Source organism: Rhinatrema bivittatum, chromosome 15 (genome assembly GCF_901001135.1).
Source record: "Rhinatrema bivittatum chromosome 15, aRhiBiv1.1, whole genome shotgun sequence".
In the NCBI taxonomy this organism is placed as follows: Eukaryota; Metazoa; Chordata; class Amphibia; order Gymnophiona; family Rhinatrematidae; genus Rhinatrema; species Rhinatrema bivittatum.
The window spans coordinates 11,411,951-11,429,544 of record NC_042629.1 but is presented as its reverse complement, the minus strand read 5'-3'; the positions used below and the strand labels follow the sequence as shown (position 1 = coordinate 11,429,544).

Genomic DNA, 17,594 nt, shown 5'->3' with positions numbered 1-17,594 from the left:
TGCAGAACCTGGTCCTGAGCCCTGTTACAGCTCATCTCCACTTTACTGAACATGCATCCAGCTGAGAGAGACTCCCTATTGCTTTATATATAACTTGTTTTCTAAATATATCTAAATACATATTTAAGTTAATAAAAATGATTGCAACCATAGGAAATCCAGGAGTGCTGCTTACAGATGCCTGCATGGTGGCTCTTAGTGCCAAGTTTTTTTTCTGGAGTATAATTTATAAATGATAACAAAGCAATCAGGCCGCATTCAGGAAAAGCCCAGTGACACATAATTTGCTTGAATTTGAGGATTAGAATAAATTGTCCCTCTTTGTTCCAAGTTCTAAATCTTAGTAAATGATTCACTGCATGTCATTACTGCTTAATATTTGCATGAAATCACAGTTTAGCCAGCATAATTTAATGGCAATTAAAAAGCTATTTCATCGTCATGCAAATTGTCATGAGGGCCCTTGAGTAAGAAGGGTGTCTGTTTTTCCAGCATCTGCAAGCAGGCAGTTATAGTCTTTGCAGATACCCCGAACATAATTGATAACATTTTTCCTATTTATAGAAATGTGAGTAAGCATTAATTCATGCTTTTCTGTTTTACGAAGAAATGTTCAGATCCTGAATCATTGGCACTGCGGCACTATCGCACTCTCTGTGTTGCACAAGTTCAAGCTAAAAGGAAGCCTGGAAACATAGGACCTATTTTTAACAGGGAGCCTTTAGAAATCAGGCAGTAGGTCAGCAAATTATTTAAAGCAAGTGGAATTGTTCTCTAAAAAGCAGAATAGCATCTATGTCTTCAGTGGGAAGAGCAGACATATCTTTAATACTCTGGTGGAAATACGGATTATTTGAATCCTTGCCTCTGTAAAACATCAAGAATTATGCAGCGCTTCATGATGTTTAGTTGGAGTGAAAAGTCATTTAACTTTTTACCCAGTAAATTTCATTTGTGTTTAGGAAACCTTCCAAGATTTTGCAAAGTTTGATGACACTTTTGTAGCAACCTAGCCAAAATTTGACTTTGATCTGCCAACAAATGGAATAGAGTCCAAATAAATCCAAGGCGAGCTAGGTTTCACTTGGCTCCGTGTTCAGTGGGTTACACCAAGTCAGCATCAAGGAGTTCCTCATCCTGGCTGAACTTGAAAACTGAAGCAAGTGCACTATAACTCAGGGTAGGCAATTCTGGTCTTCCAGCATTATAGCAACGCAGGAAATGTGGAGTAAACTGCACATACATACAAATATCAAAAGCAAGATTGTGTGGTACTGTTCAATATATCTGTCTTGACTTTATTCATTTGAGGCCAACAGGAAAAGCATTTTAAAACGAATAAAGTTAAGATAGATGCATTGAACAGTATACTCCAGTACCACACATTCTTGCTTTTGATCTTCCAGTGTTATAAACAGATTTGATTATAATTGCCTGCACTGCCTCCATTGTATACAAATATATCTCATGGATAATCATGGTGGATTCCCCAAAAGCTAGACCTTGCTCAGGCAGACCAGAGTTCCTTGCTGCTGCTGTGGCTATAGCTGCCGAGAAAATTAACATGCGGATAAAGTATTTACCATCAGATATAAGCTGGAAAACTACATGCAGTACTCAACTAAATAGATGAACAGATAGAATGTACACAATAGGCTACATAAGCTGTTGCTCCCATATTTATTTATTTATTTATTTATTTAGGTTTTTTTATATACCGGCATTCGTGATACAATCACATCATGCTGGTTTACATCTGAACAGGGGTGTACAATAACTTCAAACTGTAACTTAAGTGCAGAGAAAAACAGTTACAAATAACAAGGCATATTGAACTGGGCGAAGAGAGAAATGAAAGGAAAGAATAACTTCAGAAAGGATGGTTATACATTCCTGGAGCTAAGAAGACTGAGCTAGAAATGACGATAAAAGAGGGATTAGGTAGCATCCGGGAATATTGTCAGTATTGGAGGAGAAAGTACAGATAGCTACATCTCTTCCAAATTTTATACAGGTCTGTAATGGTATACTGCTGAGTCATATCTCCTTACTGTGTTGCCATGACAGCAAATGTATTTTGCATAAATATTATAGCTACATAGCCAAATGCACATAAAACTGGGTTATGCTAATATTGCATATAGTCACTAAGTTCCAGGTTACACACTGATCAGGAAGCTTTAATACTTGTCACCAAATCACTGGTAGTATTTCCCATGTGTGCTGTGAATCATGGTGGGCTTGAGCTCATGAAATGGGATCTTTCATCAACTCATCTTCTACTACATACTATTACTGAATCAAGGCTTTCATAAACTTCTAATTACATAAAGACAAAAGTTATTGAGCAGTATCAAAGAGGAGCTACTAACCCTAACCCTTGCGGCTGTAATTACAGTTATCATTTATATGACAGTCATTCCTTCATCAAGCAAATGACAATAAACAGAATTTGATTTAATTTGAAAGCAATTACTCTCTAGGGTTATTACAGTACATTAACATTTTGTTAAAACTCGGATCATTCAATTGTATCAGTAACATAGCAACATGATGGCAGCAAAAGACCATTCGGCCTATCTAGTCTGCCCATCCATACCAGCTGCTCAGCAATACAATCCCTACCACTCCCCAGAGATCCCTGTGCTTGTCCCATGCTTTCTTCAATTCAAATACTGTCCTTGTTTCCACTACCCCCATAGGAGACTGTTCCATGCATCCACCATCATTTCTTTAAATATTTTCTTTGATTATTCCTGAGTCAGCCCTCTTTCACCTTCATTCCATGACCCCTCAATCCAGAACCTCCTTTACATTGAAAGATGGCCGCCTCCTATGTATTGATACCTTGCAGGTATTTACATGTCTCTATCATATCTCCCCTATCTTGCCTTTCCTTAGGATATACATGTTTAGATCTGTATCCCTATGCTTTATAGCAAAGACCACCGACCATTTTAATAGCTAGCCTATGGACCAATTCCATCATTTTCAAAGTGCTGTCTCCAGAATTGTACTTTGTATTCCAAATGAGGTCTCACCAGAGACTTATATAGGGGTAATATTACCTTTTTTTTATTGTTGACCTTTCCTTATGCCCCCAAGCATCTCTTTGGCTTTTGTTATTGCCTTACCCACATGTGTAGCCACCTTGAGCTCATCAGATACAATCACCCCCAGATCTTGCTCTTATTTTGTGCATGGTAGAATTTCTCCCCCTCTAGTGCTCCTTAGGTTTTTGCTGCCCAGATGCAAGACCCTATATTTTTAGCATTACATTTTAGCTGCAAACTCTAGACCATTCCTCACACTTTGCTAGATCTCTCCTGATGTTTCCACACCTTCTTGGGTGTCTAACCTGTTGCAGGTTGCATAAAGACAAACCTTTCTCAATAGTCCTTCCGCAATATCTCTTGACCTCAATATTCAACAATATCCATCTATTTAAGTTATCCAGCTATGCTGCTGAGTATCTGAGTACAAAATTGCTTAGCCAGGTACATTTTAGCAGGCTAAGTTATACCTGCTTTATGGCTGGATAAGAAGTGCCACCCCGATCCGCCCATTCCTCGCCCCCTGAGTTATCTGGCTAAGTGGCAATCACCAAATGTAGCCAGTTATTTAGCAGCTGCCATTTAGAGAGAGAAGTCCTATTTATCTGACTAAGTAGCTTTTGAATATTGGACTTCTTATGAACATGTTGAAAAGAACCAGTCCAAGGACCGATCCTTGTGACTTACCATTTGTTACTCCCCTCTCCTTGGAGTGAACTCCATTTACTGCTACCTTCACTTGTTACGGCGGTTACTACCCCAAACCTAATAAGCCTGATACTTCACTTTCAATGCATAGTGTTACGGCTATGGCTGCTGTGCTACCGCCTCACCACCAGGGGTCCTTCTAGAACAGGCTGTCCTGGCTGACCCAATCCATCTGCTCTATGTCCTGGATGTTCCTTTAAAACCCTGCCTACCCTAGACTCCAGTGCTTCGGCATCGAGCTCATTTGGGCTCCCTGCTCTAGCCTTCCCTGCCTTGCCTTGCATGTGTGTGGCCCTCGGGCCTTCTGCCTTGCCTTGCATGTGGCCTTCGGGCCTTCTGCCTTGCCTTCCTTGCATGTGGCCTTTGGGCCTTCTGCTTCGCCTTGCCTTGCGTGTGGCCTTCGGGCCTTCTGCCTCGCCTTGCCTTGCTGTGCGTGTGTGGCCTTCGGGCCTTCTACCTCGCCTTGCCTTGCTGTGTGTGTGTGGCCTTCGGGCCTTCTGCCTTGCCTTGCCTTGCTGTGTGTGTGTGTGTGGCCTTTGGGCCTTCTGCCTTACCTTGCCTTGCTGTGTGTGTGTGTGGCCTTTGGGCCTTCTGCCTTGCCTTGCCTTGCTGTGTGTGTGTGTGTGTGTGTGTGGCCTTCGGGCCTTCTGCCTTGCCTTGCCTTGCTGTGGATGTGTGGCCTTCGGGCCTTCTGCCTTGCCTTGCCTTGCTGTGTGTCTGTGTGTGTGGCCTTCGGGCCTTCTGCCTTGCCTTGCCTTGCTGTGTGTGTGTGTGTGTGTGGCCTTCGGGCCTTCTGCCTTGCCTTGCCTTGCCGTGTGTGTGTGTGTGTGGCCTTCTGGCCTTCTGCCTTGCCATGTGTGTGTGTGTGGCCTTTGGGTCCTCTGCCTTGCCGTGTGGGTGTGGCCTTTGGGCCTTCTGCCTTGCCATGTGTGTGTGGCCTTCGGGCCCTTTACCTTGCTGTGTGAGTGTGGCCTTCGGGCTCTCTGCCTTGCTATATGGTTCTTGGGACCCTGCCCGGACTTTGACTCTGTTGCCTGCCGCCTGTCCTGACCCTGCCTGGACTTTGACTTTGTTGCCTGCCGCCTGCCCTGACCCTGCTTGGACTTTGACCTTGTTGCCAGCCAGTACTCTGCTTCATATATCACAGCCATCACCCAGTTCCATACTCTCCTGCCTGCATCACATTCCTTCCCAGCCATCATCAGAGACCTTCCAGCAATCCCTGTTTCTCTCCACCTGGAGTCACTCCTGAAGGTGGTGTTCACTACACCGGATCACTGCCCAAACGTAACACATAGCCAGTATAGCTCTCTGCTTAACGGCAGGGGAGAAAGTCTGATACTCCACTTTCAATACATATCCAGCATAGCTCTCTGCTTCAATGGCAGGGGAGAGTCTGATACTCCACTTTCAATGTATATCTAGCATAGCTCTCTGCTTCAGTGGTAGGGGGGAATGAAGAATAGTGGATCTATATACAGACAACAACCAACAAGGACTGAATTACATAGTCTGGGTAAACAAATAAGCATGGGTGTAGCTTGCTTATTGCGGCAGTTACTACCCCTAACTAATTAAGCTAGATATTCACTTAGATGCAGTTCCAGCACTGCTCTCTACGTTAATGGTGGAAATAGAACCAAAAGGTTACTAAGGACCAAGAGTAACAGATAAGTATGAGAAAAAAAAAAGTGCGAAAGCTTGCTGGACAGACTGGATGGGCTGTTTGATTTTTTTCTGCCATCATTTCCATGTTTCTATGTTTCAATGCCTCCAACTCAACCAGTTTCTATCCTATTCAGTTATTTTAGGGCCCTCAATTTGTTTATGTCACCTAACTATATGGAATCATGTCAAACACCTTAGTGATATCCAAGTACACTACATCTAACACGTTCCTCTGAGCCAAATATATAGGCACCCAGTGTAGAAATGTGAGTCCAAAGAATGACTGATTCTTGTATAGCAGAGTCTGGCCAGCTCTGTTTCACTGGACAAAAAGACATTGATGGACAGAACATACAGATATAAAAAATAATATTCATATATAAGACACTGACGAGATCTGGAAGAAAATGTGCCTTGAGATAGCAGCAGGTGTGTCCCTGGTTTACACAGCAGGGGGCAGGATTTTCAATTTTATGCCCACAGGAAAGATATATAAATATAAACTGTTTTTTCCAGATAATAGTGAAAACTAAAGATCAAAGATATTAGAGATCACCGAAAGGGAAGAATGTGCTTAGCAATAGGGATGAATTGCGGGGAGTATAACAGAGGCAGTGAAGAGACAGTATATCAGTTAGCCAGTCACGTGCACAGATAGTGTATAGGATGGGAAGATTCAAACAGAAAGTTGTAGAACTGGTTCCAGGCACCTAGTGCTTTGCACGGGGCCAGCCAGTTTCTACTCAGGAAGAAAGGTGTTGCGCTTCGAGGTGGACCCTTGTCCTGGAGCAGTGGAGAACGGCTCCCTGGTAGGGACCAGGAGGCACCTTCCCCCAGGGGGCGGAGCACAGGAAGAGACAGAGGCTAGGATGAGCTTAACCACTGGAAGCCCAAGGTCCCCCCGGGAGGAGCCCATAGAAACCCGGGCCGCTTGGACTTAGGTGGGCCTCGCAGGGTCTCCCGGAGAGGTAGTAGAGAGACGTGCCCCTTATCAGCAAGGCAGCGTGGTCGGACTTCACACTGTTGGCCTGAAGAGGCAAGGAAGGCCCAAACAATTAAAATGTTTAGGCAAGTAATATATTTCACCTGTGGATGGAACATGGACATATTGTACTTGTTGTACATATGGACATACTATACAACCTTCACATACAAACTGTCCTCTATTATCTTGAACATCACTCTGAATAGGCAATGCCGAAGAGGTACAATATGTCCATGTTCCATCCACAGGTGAAATATATTACTTGCCTAAACATTTTAATTGTAAATCTGCTCAGGTAATATATATGATTACTTGTCCCTGTGGTTTATTCTATATTGGGCAGACAAAAAGAACCATCAAAGTTAGAATTTTGGAGCATATGAGTAATATCAGAATTAAAAAAGAAAAAGCCCCATTAGTTAATCATTGGTTGAGGAAGGGACACAAGGTGGAAGACATGAGATTTTGTGTGCTTTATCAATTGTCATTACAAAGAGGAGGAAATGTCTCAAGGATTTTGACCCAAAAGGAGCAGCGTTTTATATATAGATGGGGAACAGTAGAACCAGGGGGATTAAATCATGAAATAGAATGGAGTATTTTTCTTTAAATTGGTCTACATATGTATGAAGGGATAGCGTTGTCATTGTCATTAAAATAAGCTGGAAAGCTAACGCTATGGGTACGCTTAAAAAAGCAGCTTTATTGCGATATTTGGTGTGGTGATGTAATCACGTAGGTATGTTTAAAAATGAGTGATGGTAGGAAGGGATTTGTGTGCAATCGCGGCGTTGTTCTGTTGAGCAGAGATGTTTGATTCATGGTGGCGTCTATGAGATATAGTAAGTAATTCTTGGTTTGAAATTTGGGGAAAGGTATAGTAAAATTGAGATTGGTGGTGGTGTTTTAATTTTTGCCATATTTTACAGAGAGAGCTTTGACGAAATGAGAAATAACTTTGGATTCAAAGAATGTGTGAATATGAACAGCTTGTGAGAAATATAAGCAGCATGTAGGATTGAATGACAAAGTTTGTCAGGTTGGTAAAGTTGATGGAACAATATTAAATAATGGTTATTGTTCATGCAGCATATACATTTTGTTTTGGATTTGGATTTATACACAGGAAGAGTTGGTATTAATGAAAATATACAGTCATTTAAGCAATGATGAAAATGGAGTAAATTGAGTAAGGATTGGCGCATAGGTGAGTGGGATAACAATGACTAGGGAGAGATTTGGTGTAAGCTATTTAAATTTGATTAAGAGATTTAATGTGTGGAGCATATGTTAATATATGTGAGATTTGTGGTTTAACTTAAGGTTTCCTAATACAGTGTGAATTGGAAATGAATTTGAAGTGGGAGTTTTGGAATTAAGAAGATGTTATATGAAAATCGTTGAAAATAAATCCCCTGAAGAAACCAACGGGTGAAACAGGAGCTTTCTGTCGGGACATAATTTATAAAATCTAGGGATATTGCTTACAAATTTTAATAGCAATTTAAAGGCAGCTTTAAAGGAAATTAGTTTACTAGGGAATCTTTGTTAAATGAATATATACATTGTAATCAGGGAATGTTGCAATATTTGTGTAATTTGGGAGTTAAAATGTAACTTTGTTGTATTTTAACATTGTATGTTTAGATGAGTGAATGAGAGTGCATGAATGGTTTTTGATGTAGTAGGTATGCTTTATGTATTTTAAAAAAATGTTTAGAAATAAAAATTGAGTTATTTAATTATATACACGGGTATATGATTTTGTGCATCACTAGTGATAATACCTGTGGTAGACCCATAATTTTCTTAATTTATAGCGAACAAAAGTAAGCCAGATTTTAAAAGATACACGCGTTGCCGCGCGTATCTTTTAAAATCCAGGGTCGGCACGCGCAAGGCTGCGCAAAATCGGCAGCCTGCGCGTGCCGAGCCGCGCTGCCTGCCTCCGTTCCCTCTGAGGCCGTTCCGAAATCGGTGCGGCCTCGGAGGGAACTTTCCTTCCGCATCCCCCCACCTTCCCCTCCCTTCCCCTATCTAACCCACCCCCCAGCCCTACGTAAATCCCCCCCTACCTTTGTTGTACAAGTTACGCCTGCTTGAAGCAGGCTTAACTTGTGCGCGCCGCCTCGTCAGCCCGCGGCACAGGCCGCAGTGCTGGGGGTCTTGGGACCGCCCTCCCGGCCCGCCCCTAAAGCCTTGCCACGCCCCTGACCCCGGGCACGCCCCCAGGACACGCCCCCAGTCTTCGGACACGCCCCTCCTGCCCCTTTTACGAAGCCCCGGGACTTACGCACGTCCCGGGGCTTTATGCGCGCCGGCGGCCTATGCAAAATAGGTGTGCCAGCGCGCGAGTGCCCTGCGCGCGTAAATCCAGAAGGATTTACGCGCGCAGGGCTTTTAAAATCCGCCCCATAACGTTTTGCATCTTGAAATCCATTGGGTTCTGGAGACTGCACTATACTCTGTTTTTAGTAGTGAATCAATTAATTTACCTACTACAGAGGTCAAATTAATCTTACTTCCACGTTTGTGAAGAGGAGCTACAGCCAGCTGTCTTCAGTCCACTGCGACTAATCCTAACTCTAAAGAAACATTGAAAAGATAAGTCAAAAGAGCTGCCAAAATTTCTCCAAGGTCTCTTAAATAGGCCCCCATCTGGGTCTTTTGCTTTATCTCCTTTTAGTTTAGCCAGCTCCTCACAAACATAGTCTTTGAAATTGCTTGAAGTTTACCTCATTCCAAGCCTACTTGTGTGCATTTCCTGGCCCTTTCCCAGTAAAGACGGAACAGAAATATTATTAAGCCTTATCCTCTACATATTCCTCCCCTTCACCTCTGAGTCTCATAATGCCACTTTTGCACTTCCTCCTATCACTAACATATTTTTAAAATGTCTTGGTCCCCACTGTTGTTGTATTTGCTTTTTTTACTTTCATTTGTAACTGCTTTCCTGACTTCTTTCCCAGCTTCTCTTAGCTATTTTAAATATTATTGCCTGTCTTCTTCTTTCTTCAATCTCTTGCAGTTTGTGAATGCTAAGGGGCGGATTTTAAAACCCTTGCGCGCGTAAATCCTTCCAGAATTACGCGCACAGGGCCCTCCCGCGCGCCTATTTTGCATAGGCCGCCGGCGCGCGCAAAGCCCCGGGACGCGCGTAAGTCCCGGGGCTTCCTGTCGGGGGCGTGGCGGGGGCGTGGTGGGATGACGCGGCGTTTAGGGGGTGGGGTGCGGCATTTCGGAGGCATGGGCGTGGTTTCGGCCCGGGGGCATTCCGGGGGCATGGCCGCGGCCTCCGGAACAGCCCCCGGGACTGGACCACGGAGCGGGGCAGCCGGCCGACAAAGGTAAGGGGGGGTTAGATAGGGCCGGGGGGGTGGGTTAGGTAGGGGAAGGGAGGGGAAAGTGGGGGGAGGGCGAAGGAAAGTTCCCTCCGAGGCCGCTCCGAAATCGGAGCGGCCTCGGAGGGAACAGGCAGCGCACGCTGGGCTCGGCGTGCACAGTTTGCACAAATGTGCACCCCCTTGCGCGCGCCGACCCCGGATTTTATAAGATACGCGCGGCTACGTGCATATCTTACAAAATCCAGCGTACGTTTGTTCGCGCTCGCGCAAGTATTTAAAATCTACCCCTAAGCTTTTTTCCTTACCTTTTCAGCTACTTCTTTAGAAAAACATAGCAGTCTCTTTTACCTTATTTATTTTCCTAATAAAACAGTTAGTTGCCTTTACAATATCCATTTTACAAAGGATCTGTCAGAGGCTTTTTAATACAGCTTTGGTAGATTCTTGTAAATGTTGATAATTTTAAAGCCTTTGAAGTCAAACTAGGGCTTTGATTAGATTTTCATGCTCTCTTAATTTTTCATTCCTATTTTGGACTGTTGCTGGAAAAATCCCTAGAAAGAACGATTTTGAGATTTCAGCAAGACTTTATTTTGTGCCATAAATTCAGCATCCATGGAGTACTGAAATCATTCTGTATCTGTCATTCGGTGATTAACATTTCTCCTTTCTGCTTTTCTGCCAGAGCCCCCTTCAGCTCCGAGGAATGCAAACTTTAACATTAATGAAACTGCCCTATATTTGGAATGGAGCCCACCAAGTGACATGGGAGGGAGAAAAGATCTCACCTACAGTGTGATCTGTAAGAAGTGTGGATCAGATCCTAGCCAGTGTGAGGTATGTGATGGAGGCCTTCGCTTTCTCCCACGAAATACGGGCCTAACCAACTCGTTCGTGACTGTGCTCGACTTTTTGGCTCACGTGAACTACACCTTTGAAATTGAGGCCATGAATGGAGTCTCGGAACTCAGCTTCTCCCCTAAGCAATTTGCAGCTCTCACAGTTGCCACAGACCAGGAAGGTAAGGCTTGCATTGCTATGTTGTACAAGTGTGATCTGTAATTGTCAGCAATGAAACCAAAGTGAATTATTCTAGAATGGGAGACCTAGATAATGAGCTCATCAGACTGAAAGAGAGATTTTATGACATTTAACATAGAAAAGTGCCACTTGGAGTTACTACCTATTTTATTGGGATTGTGGAGAATTTCCAATGGTATTCCTTTCTCAAAGAAGGACCTGATAAAATGGATCATTAATAATACTGCTACCAAGTCATATGACACAAGACAATATTGCCTTTTAAGTTAAATCCAAATGAAATGAAAAATAGTAAAAAAAAGTTCTGAAAAAGATGAGACTCTATGTTCAGAAGTATGCATTGCATAGTTTTTCTTTCAATAAGAACAAAATATAGAAGCATGCAACAACATTTCTATTATCAAAAGTACACAAATTATTAACGTCTCCACTCACCCAATACATTATGGACTTGTAGATAGACCAAGGGAATTTTTTTTAGTGTGCACTAGGATTTTCAGAAATTTCAGAATTTGTATTGGTTCAAAACCATCCTTTATTATTTTGGTGCCATACGTTTGTCTTCAGTACTGCAACAGAAGAGAGGCAAAATGAATTTAAAGTCCCCACATGAGCTTTTTTTTTCATTTTTGTAAATTTGATTACTTCAACTTTTTATTAGAACATTTTTTTCTTTAGGGAGTGTAGTTTACCTTTACGATATAAACTAATATTTAAGTGTTATGAGTGCAGGCTTTTTTCATGTTTTTATTTAAGAGGAAAGATGAAAAATATCTATGATGCCCATTTTTCTATTTTCTGTACTTTTTGGAAAATTCATTAATGTCAGATGTGTGGGTTTAATACCCATGCAGTTCTCCTCATTGTAGCACCTCAGAAATTCACCATTTTCCCCACATGAGTAGAATCAATATCCTGTGCTTATTTGCTGTGTTGAAATTCAGAAAGATTACACACCTCGGAGCTGATGTACTAAGCTGCGATAACATGGGCTGTTATCACACGTAATCCACTTTTAAAGTGCTGAAAAAAGTACGAAAAGCAGAATATAAAAATCTAAATAAATACATAAATTCCCACTGGATAATGGCCCATGTAAATTCTTGCAATAATGCTGACTTTTATCACAGAAAACAAATAACCACATCGCCCAGAGTTTCTCGTGATAAAGGCTCAGGGGTAGATTTTCAAAGGGTTACACGCGTAAGATACGCACGTAACCCCCGAAAACCTACACCTGCGCGCCGAGCCTATTTTGCATAGGCTCAGCGGTGCATGCAAGCCCCAGGATGCGTATGTCCCGGGGCTTTCGAAAATGAGTGGATCGGGGTGGGGCAGGGGGCGTGGCAGTGGTCCGGGGCGGGGCTGGGGGCATGGCACCGGTACGGGGCGGTCCAGGGGCATGGAGGTGGGGCCGGGGGTGGTTCCAAGTCCTCTGGCAAATAAGGTAGGGGGGATTTAGGTAGGGCCAGGGGGAGGTTTAGATAGGGGAAGGGAGGAAAAGGTGGAGGGGATCCACAAAAAAGTTCCCTCCACTACGATTTTGGAGCAGCCTTGGAGGGAACGGGGAAAGCCATTGGGGCTCCCCTTGGGCTCGGCACGCACAAGGGGGTGCACACGTGTGCACCCCCTTCTGTGCGCCGACCTCGAATTTTATAACATGCGCGCGGCTGCGTGCACATGTTATAAAATCGGGCGCATACGTTTTAACATCTGGCCCTCAGTGATTCCATTTGTGCATTTTAACATGCATTATTTAGCTATGCAAACATAGGTCATGAGCTGATTTTCGTAAATATGCTGCTCATGACCTAATTTTGTAGAGAGTTTGCACTGATGTTTCCATTAGCAAATGAATGCACCTGCAAACCTCTGCACATTTTGGCAGATCAGGCTCCCAGTGAAAGTTTGCTAATGATGTTAGGATGTGGCGCATCCTATTAGGCGAGCTAGGTGGCTGCCTATGGTCCCAACCATTAGGGGGCGCTGAAAAGCAGTCATGTGGGGCCGCAAGCGGATCCTATCCTGCACGCGGTAAAGAGGAGTGGAGATTCAGCCGGCCGTGAATGAGGTAGGAGTCAGGGTCGAGACTGGGGGACCGGGGGTGGGGGGGAGGGGCGCAAGGCAGAAGGTTCGCCTAGGGTTTCTAATACCCTTGCACCGGCCCTGGGTACATACAAAAGTGTTCACTTTTTATTTCATTCACAACTTGGGATATGTGTTAACATCTCTAAAAGAGCTTTGCTAAGCAGATCAGTGAACCCTTGCAAAATTGGTTCATGAGCCTATCAAAGAGGGAAACCTGTTATGGACAAACTCTGCCACAAATCCACTTAAAATCCATCAGGGTTTCCATGGATCACTGGGTTGTTTTAGATCTAAAGAAAAAAAGTCAACTGATTTTTGTTTGAGGATCTCAAACCAACCTCAGACCTGCCTAGTTGATGTGCGTCAGACTGGTTCACATATGCTTTTTCATATCCCCTGATCTTACCACCCTCCTTGGGAAGGTTATAGTTTAGCTGTCTTTTCTGCATATCTAGCCCAGCTCTGTTGGAGGAAGCCAATTTACCTGAGTCTGTAATGGTGAAACTATCTAGGTTTTATTAAAACTCATAAAGCTATTCATCTTTATTTCACTCTTAAAGAAAAAGGAGAATCCTTAACAGCCATTTGTTCTGTCAAATGAATGCTTTAAAGGAAAGATTTTTAGTAGCAGAGAATTTTTGTGCCATTATTCATTATTAGATATAGTGGAAGACGTTAACATTACTCTTTATTTCCTTTAACAAATAAGCTTCCTTTTCTCAGATTTTCTGACCCATGCTATGCAGGAGAAGATGAACATTTAGAAATCTGTAGTAGTCTGATACACTAATCGCTCAATCCTTCACTCCTTTCTTAAGGGTTTTTCTGTCCCGCTGTTTACAGCAGCAACCAACGCGCCATTATTCCCTGTTACAGAATGTGATTCTTTGCTCTCTGAAGGCTTGTGTTGCCAGTGGGCACAGTGTTCTTTAGAAAAAAATGGTTGATTCTTTGCAGATATTCCCAAATGACATGTTTTCTTCCTCTGTGTGCTCCTTGGTGGATTTGCAGCGGCAGTGAGTCTTCCCAGCAGGAGCAGATGTACACAGGGCCGTACCCATTGATCACTTTGCCCACACTTGCTCTACAAAAGTAAATGCATTCACTGTTAAGAGCCCACCATAAAGTAGGGATCTCTTTCTTTCAATGAGAACTTAAAAGCTCTTCCATGGGTAATTGTTCCTTAATTTAATTTGACTGGTTTGTGGTGAGAAAATTATTGAAAGGAATAGGAAAGTACAAACAATGCAAATAAGACAGCAGATATAAAACAAAATGAATGTGAATGTATGTGTGTATATTTATTTATTTGCAGACTTTTATATATATAAGGAAAAAAAATGTCATCAACCTATTAGGAATGTACTGGGTGCTCAAACAGCAATGTCATACAATCATTAACCTACTCAGGTTAATGATTGTATGACAACATTTATATCGCACAATTATATTAATCAACAAAGTTTTATTATACTGTAAACATTAAATTCAATATGGATAATCAAAAACCATACATAAAAACCATACATAAAAACCAATCTCATTCTAAATCAAGCTTACCATTGAGCTCAGCACACACTCACACAATCATTCTACACAGAGGCGTAGCAAGGGTCTCCGGTACTCAGGGGCCAGTTTTTATTTATTTATTTATTTAAATCGTATATTCTGCAACTTCCTTGCACAAAGCATTCACCATTGTCTCTCTTGTGGGGCCCCCCCATCATCTGCCAGCGCATCACCAGATGGCACCACCACATGGGGTCTCTTAACTGGGGATGGGAACACTGCCAGTGCTTCACCACAGGGCACCACCATGCAGGGCCAGTGCTAACTTTTCTGCAACCCTGTGCAACAATTACTGGGCTGGCCCTTCCTCGTTCTTTTTTTTTTTTTTTTTTTACATTTAATTTGTATTTTTTTTCTAATCAGGGTCAGTGCAAGGGTATTAGGCACCTTTTCTTCTGCGCCGCTGTCCTGCGCTCCTCCCTCGGCTAGGATCGGCCCTCCCCACGCGGTCGGCATCGGCCCATCGGGGCCAGGGGAGGTGGACTCCTGACAAGCCTCCCACGAGGCCACCGAGGCGGTCCCTTTAAACAGAAATTAAAAAAAAAAAGGGGCAAGTGGAAAAAACGGACGGCAGACGGAAAAACAACAAAGGCTGAAAAGAAAAAAACAAACAGGAAGGGAACCGGTAAGCCCGCCCCGGAAGCCCCGACGTCTCCCGCGGCTCCCCAGAGCCCTTTAAAGGGCAGAGACGGCCCTAGGCGTCACGCCTGGCGTCGTGCGCCGAAGGTGCGCGACAAAGGGGCCTGCCCCTTTGTGCGCCCCTTCGTGTGTAACCTTCGTGCATACCAGATCATAGAAGCAGAAGCCACCCACGCTAACACCATCTGGTATTCCACCCTCGCCTAAATTAAGTGCTCATTCATCAACTCTCCTCAAGCATTCATTCCAGCAACTCCAGCATTCACAGCAGTATCTCTACTCCCTCACAACATATCTCCCATCAACTTTGCCACAAAGACGCACCTTTGCACCATACCTACAATCTGGAACAAACACAGAATGCACACTCAACCTGCACACCATCACGTTGCACGACAACAAAGGCTTATACCAATTATGATATCGCCAATCACTCAACTCTTAGGTCTCTCTCTCTGTTTACTCTAACTCTATTCAACGCTCAATTGCTCTCCAAAAAACTCATATCCTCAATGATTATCTTATAGAAGTTAACCCCGACATCTGTGCTATCACAGAAACTTGGTTAAAAAATACAGACATTGTGCTAACAAACCAGCTTCCTATGCAATCTTACGACCTCTTCTCAGTCCCCAGACCCAAAAAAGAGGTGGAGGGCTCCTCCTGGCAGCAAAAAAAGGTCTAGGCATAACCTTGTTTGTTGTAAACACCACCACCAAACTAGAATTCTCGCTCTTTAAATCTGATCAACTTCAATTAGCCCTCATCTACGCCCCACCAGGAACCTTAGATTCAGACCCCTCTCCTTTGATTGAGCTTATAACCAAATACATCAACGCCTACAAACCCGCAATAATCCTAGGAGACTTTAACTTACATGTGGATGCTTCTCCACAATCCATCAACTGCGTAACAGTTCTCTCATCACTTAGTCACTTAGGTTTCACGCAAATTGTTAACAGCCCCACCCACAAAGGCCACACATTGGACCTCATCTTCATTAACAATAGCTTTACCATCCACTCCACTCCCACCTGCTCTCCAGTTCCCTGGTCAGACCACCAGGTCATCTACACGACCCTTAAGATCAAAAATCAACCACCTCAAGTCCCCACCAAATCCACCATCCACTTCAGGAAACCATGCTCACTAGACCTACTCAACGAAAAGATATCCACAGCACTAAACCAACTAGACCTCACAGACGCAACCACAGCAACCTCCTCATGGATCAAGCTCACCAATAAAATTGCAGATCAAATCTGCCCAACATCATCCAAAACCATACAACCCGCATTGGACAACAGAAAACCGTGGTTTACCCCGAACTTAAATCCCTTAAGCAATCACTAAGAAATAAAGAACAAAGCTGGAGAAAAAACCCAACCTCTTCGTCACACGCTATCTACAAATCCCTCCTCAACACATACAGGAACGCCATCCTTAGAACCAAGAAAGATTTCTATGCAAAAAAAATCCACAACTTCATTTTCGATTCAAAGGCACTTTTCTCCTACGTCTCCTCACTTACCAAACCATCTCTCCCCACTATCCCAGACCACCAAGCACTCAACAAAGCCAACGAACTCACCAATTACTTTAAGACAAAAATCTCCAACCTTACCTATTCGCTCACACCCAACAGCATCCCTCCAATACACCACCACATAACCCTGCCTCAACAAAACGCCAGTCTCGAGTCATTTGAACCCACCTCTTCTTTGGAGATTGAAAATACCCTCAAAAAACTCAAACCATCCTCCCACCCATCAGACCCATTACCGACAAACTTGCTCATCGCCATCCCGAACACCATCTCTAAATCTATTTCTGAAATTATTAACACATCTCTATCTCAAGGTTTAGTACCTAACCAGTTAAAATTGGCATTCCTCAAACCTCTACTTAAAAAACCAAACGCCTCCCCATCGGACCCAGCCAACTTCCGTCCAATCGCAAACTTACCTCTCATTGCCAAATTGATGGAAAAAATTGTCAACAAGCAACTGTCAGAATATCTAGAAGAACATAATTCTATCTCTGGCTCAGTACGGCTTTCGCAAATCCCTAAACACTGAATCTCTCCTACTATCACTCACGGACTCCATCCTCGTAAACCTGGAGAAAAAACAATCCTACCTGCTGGTTCTCTTAGATTTGTCCGCAGCTTTTGATATGGTAAAACACACAATACTTATAGACCAACTAGCCAACATAGGCATCAAAGGCTCAGCGCTCAGTTGGTTTCGGTCCTTCCTGAACAATAGATTCTATAAAGTCAGGATTAACAACAAGGAATCTCATCCCATCCCTACAGACCAAGGAGTCCCTCAAGGATCTTCACTTTCACCCACCCTCTTCAATATATACCTCCTCCCTCTCTGCCACCTACTCGCAAATCTGAAGCTTACCCATTACCTCTATGTGGATGACATACAAATCCTGATCCCGATCACGGAATCCCTGCAAAAAACTATTACCTATTGGAATGACTGCCTT

The 17,594-nt window shown here is 43.4% G+C and overlaps 1 protein-coding gene across 1 annotated transcript in view; it reads left to right on the top strand.

Annotated features, from left to right (window-relative positions):
- EPHA6 (EPH receptor A6) overlaps positions 1–17,594 on the top strand; it is a 546,377-nt gene that overhangs the window by 199,124 nt on the left and 329,659 nt on the right. The window contains exon 4 of the mRNA XM_029577739.1: positions 10,444–10,779. Within this exon, the coding sequence (XP_029433599.1) occupies positions 10,444–10,779 (336 nt within the window). The remainder of the gene's footprint in view (positions 1–10,443; positions 10,780–17,594) is intronic.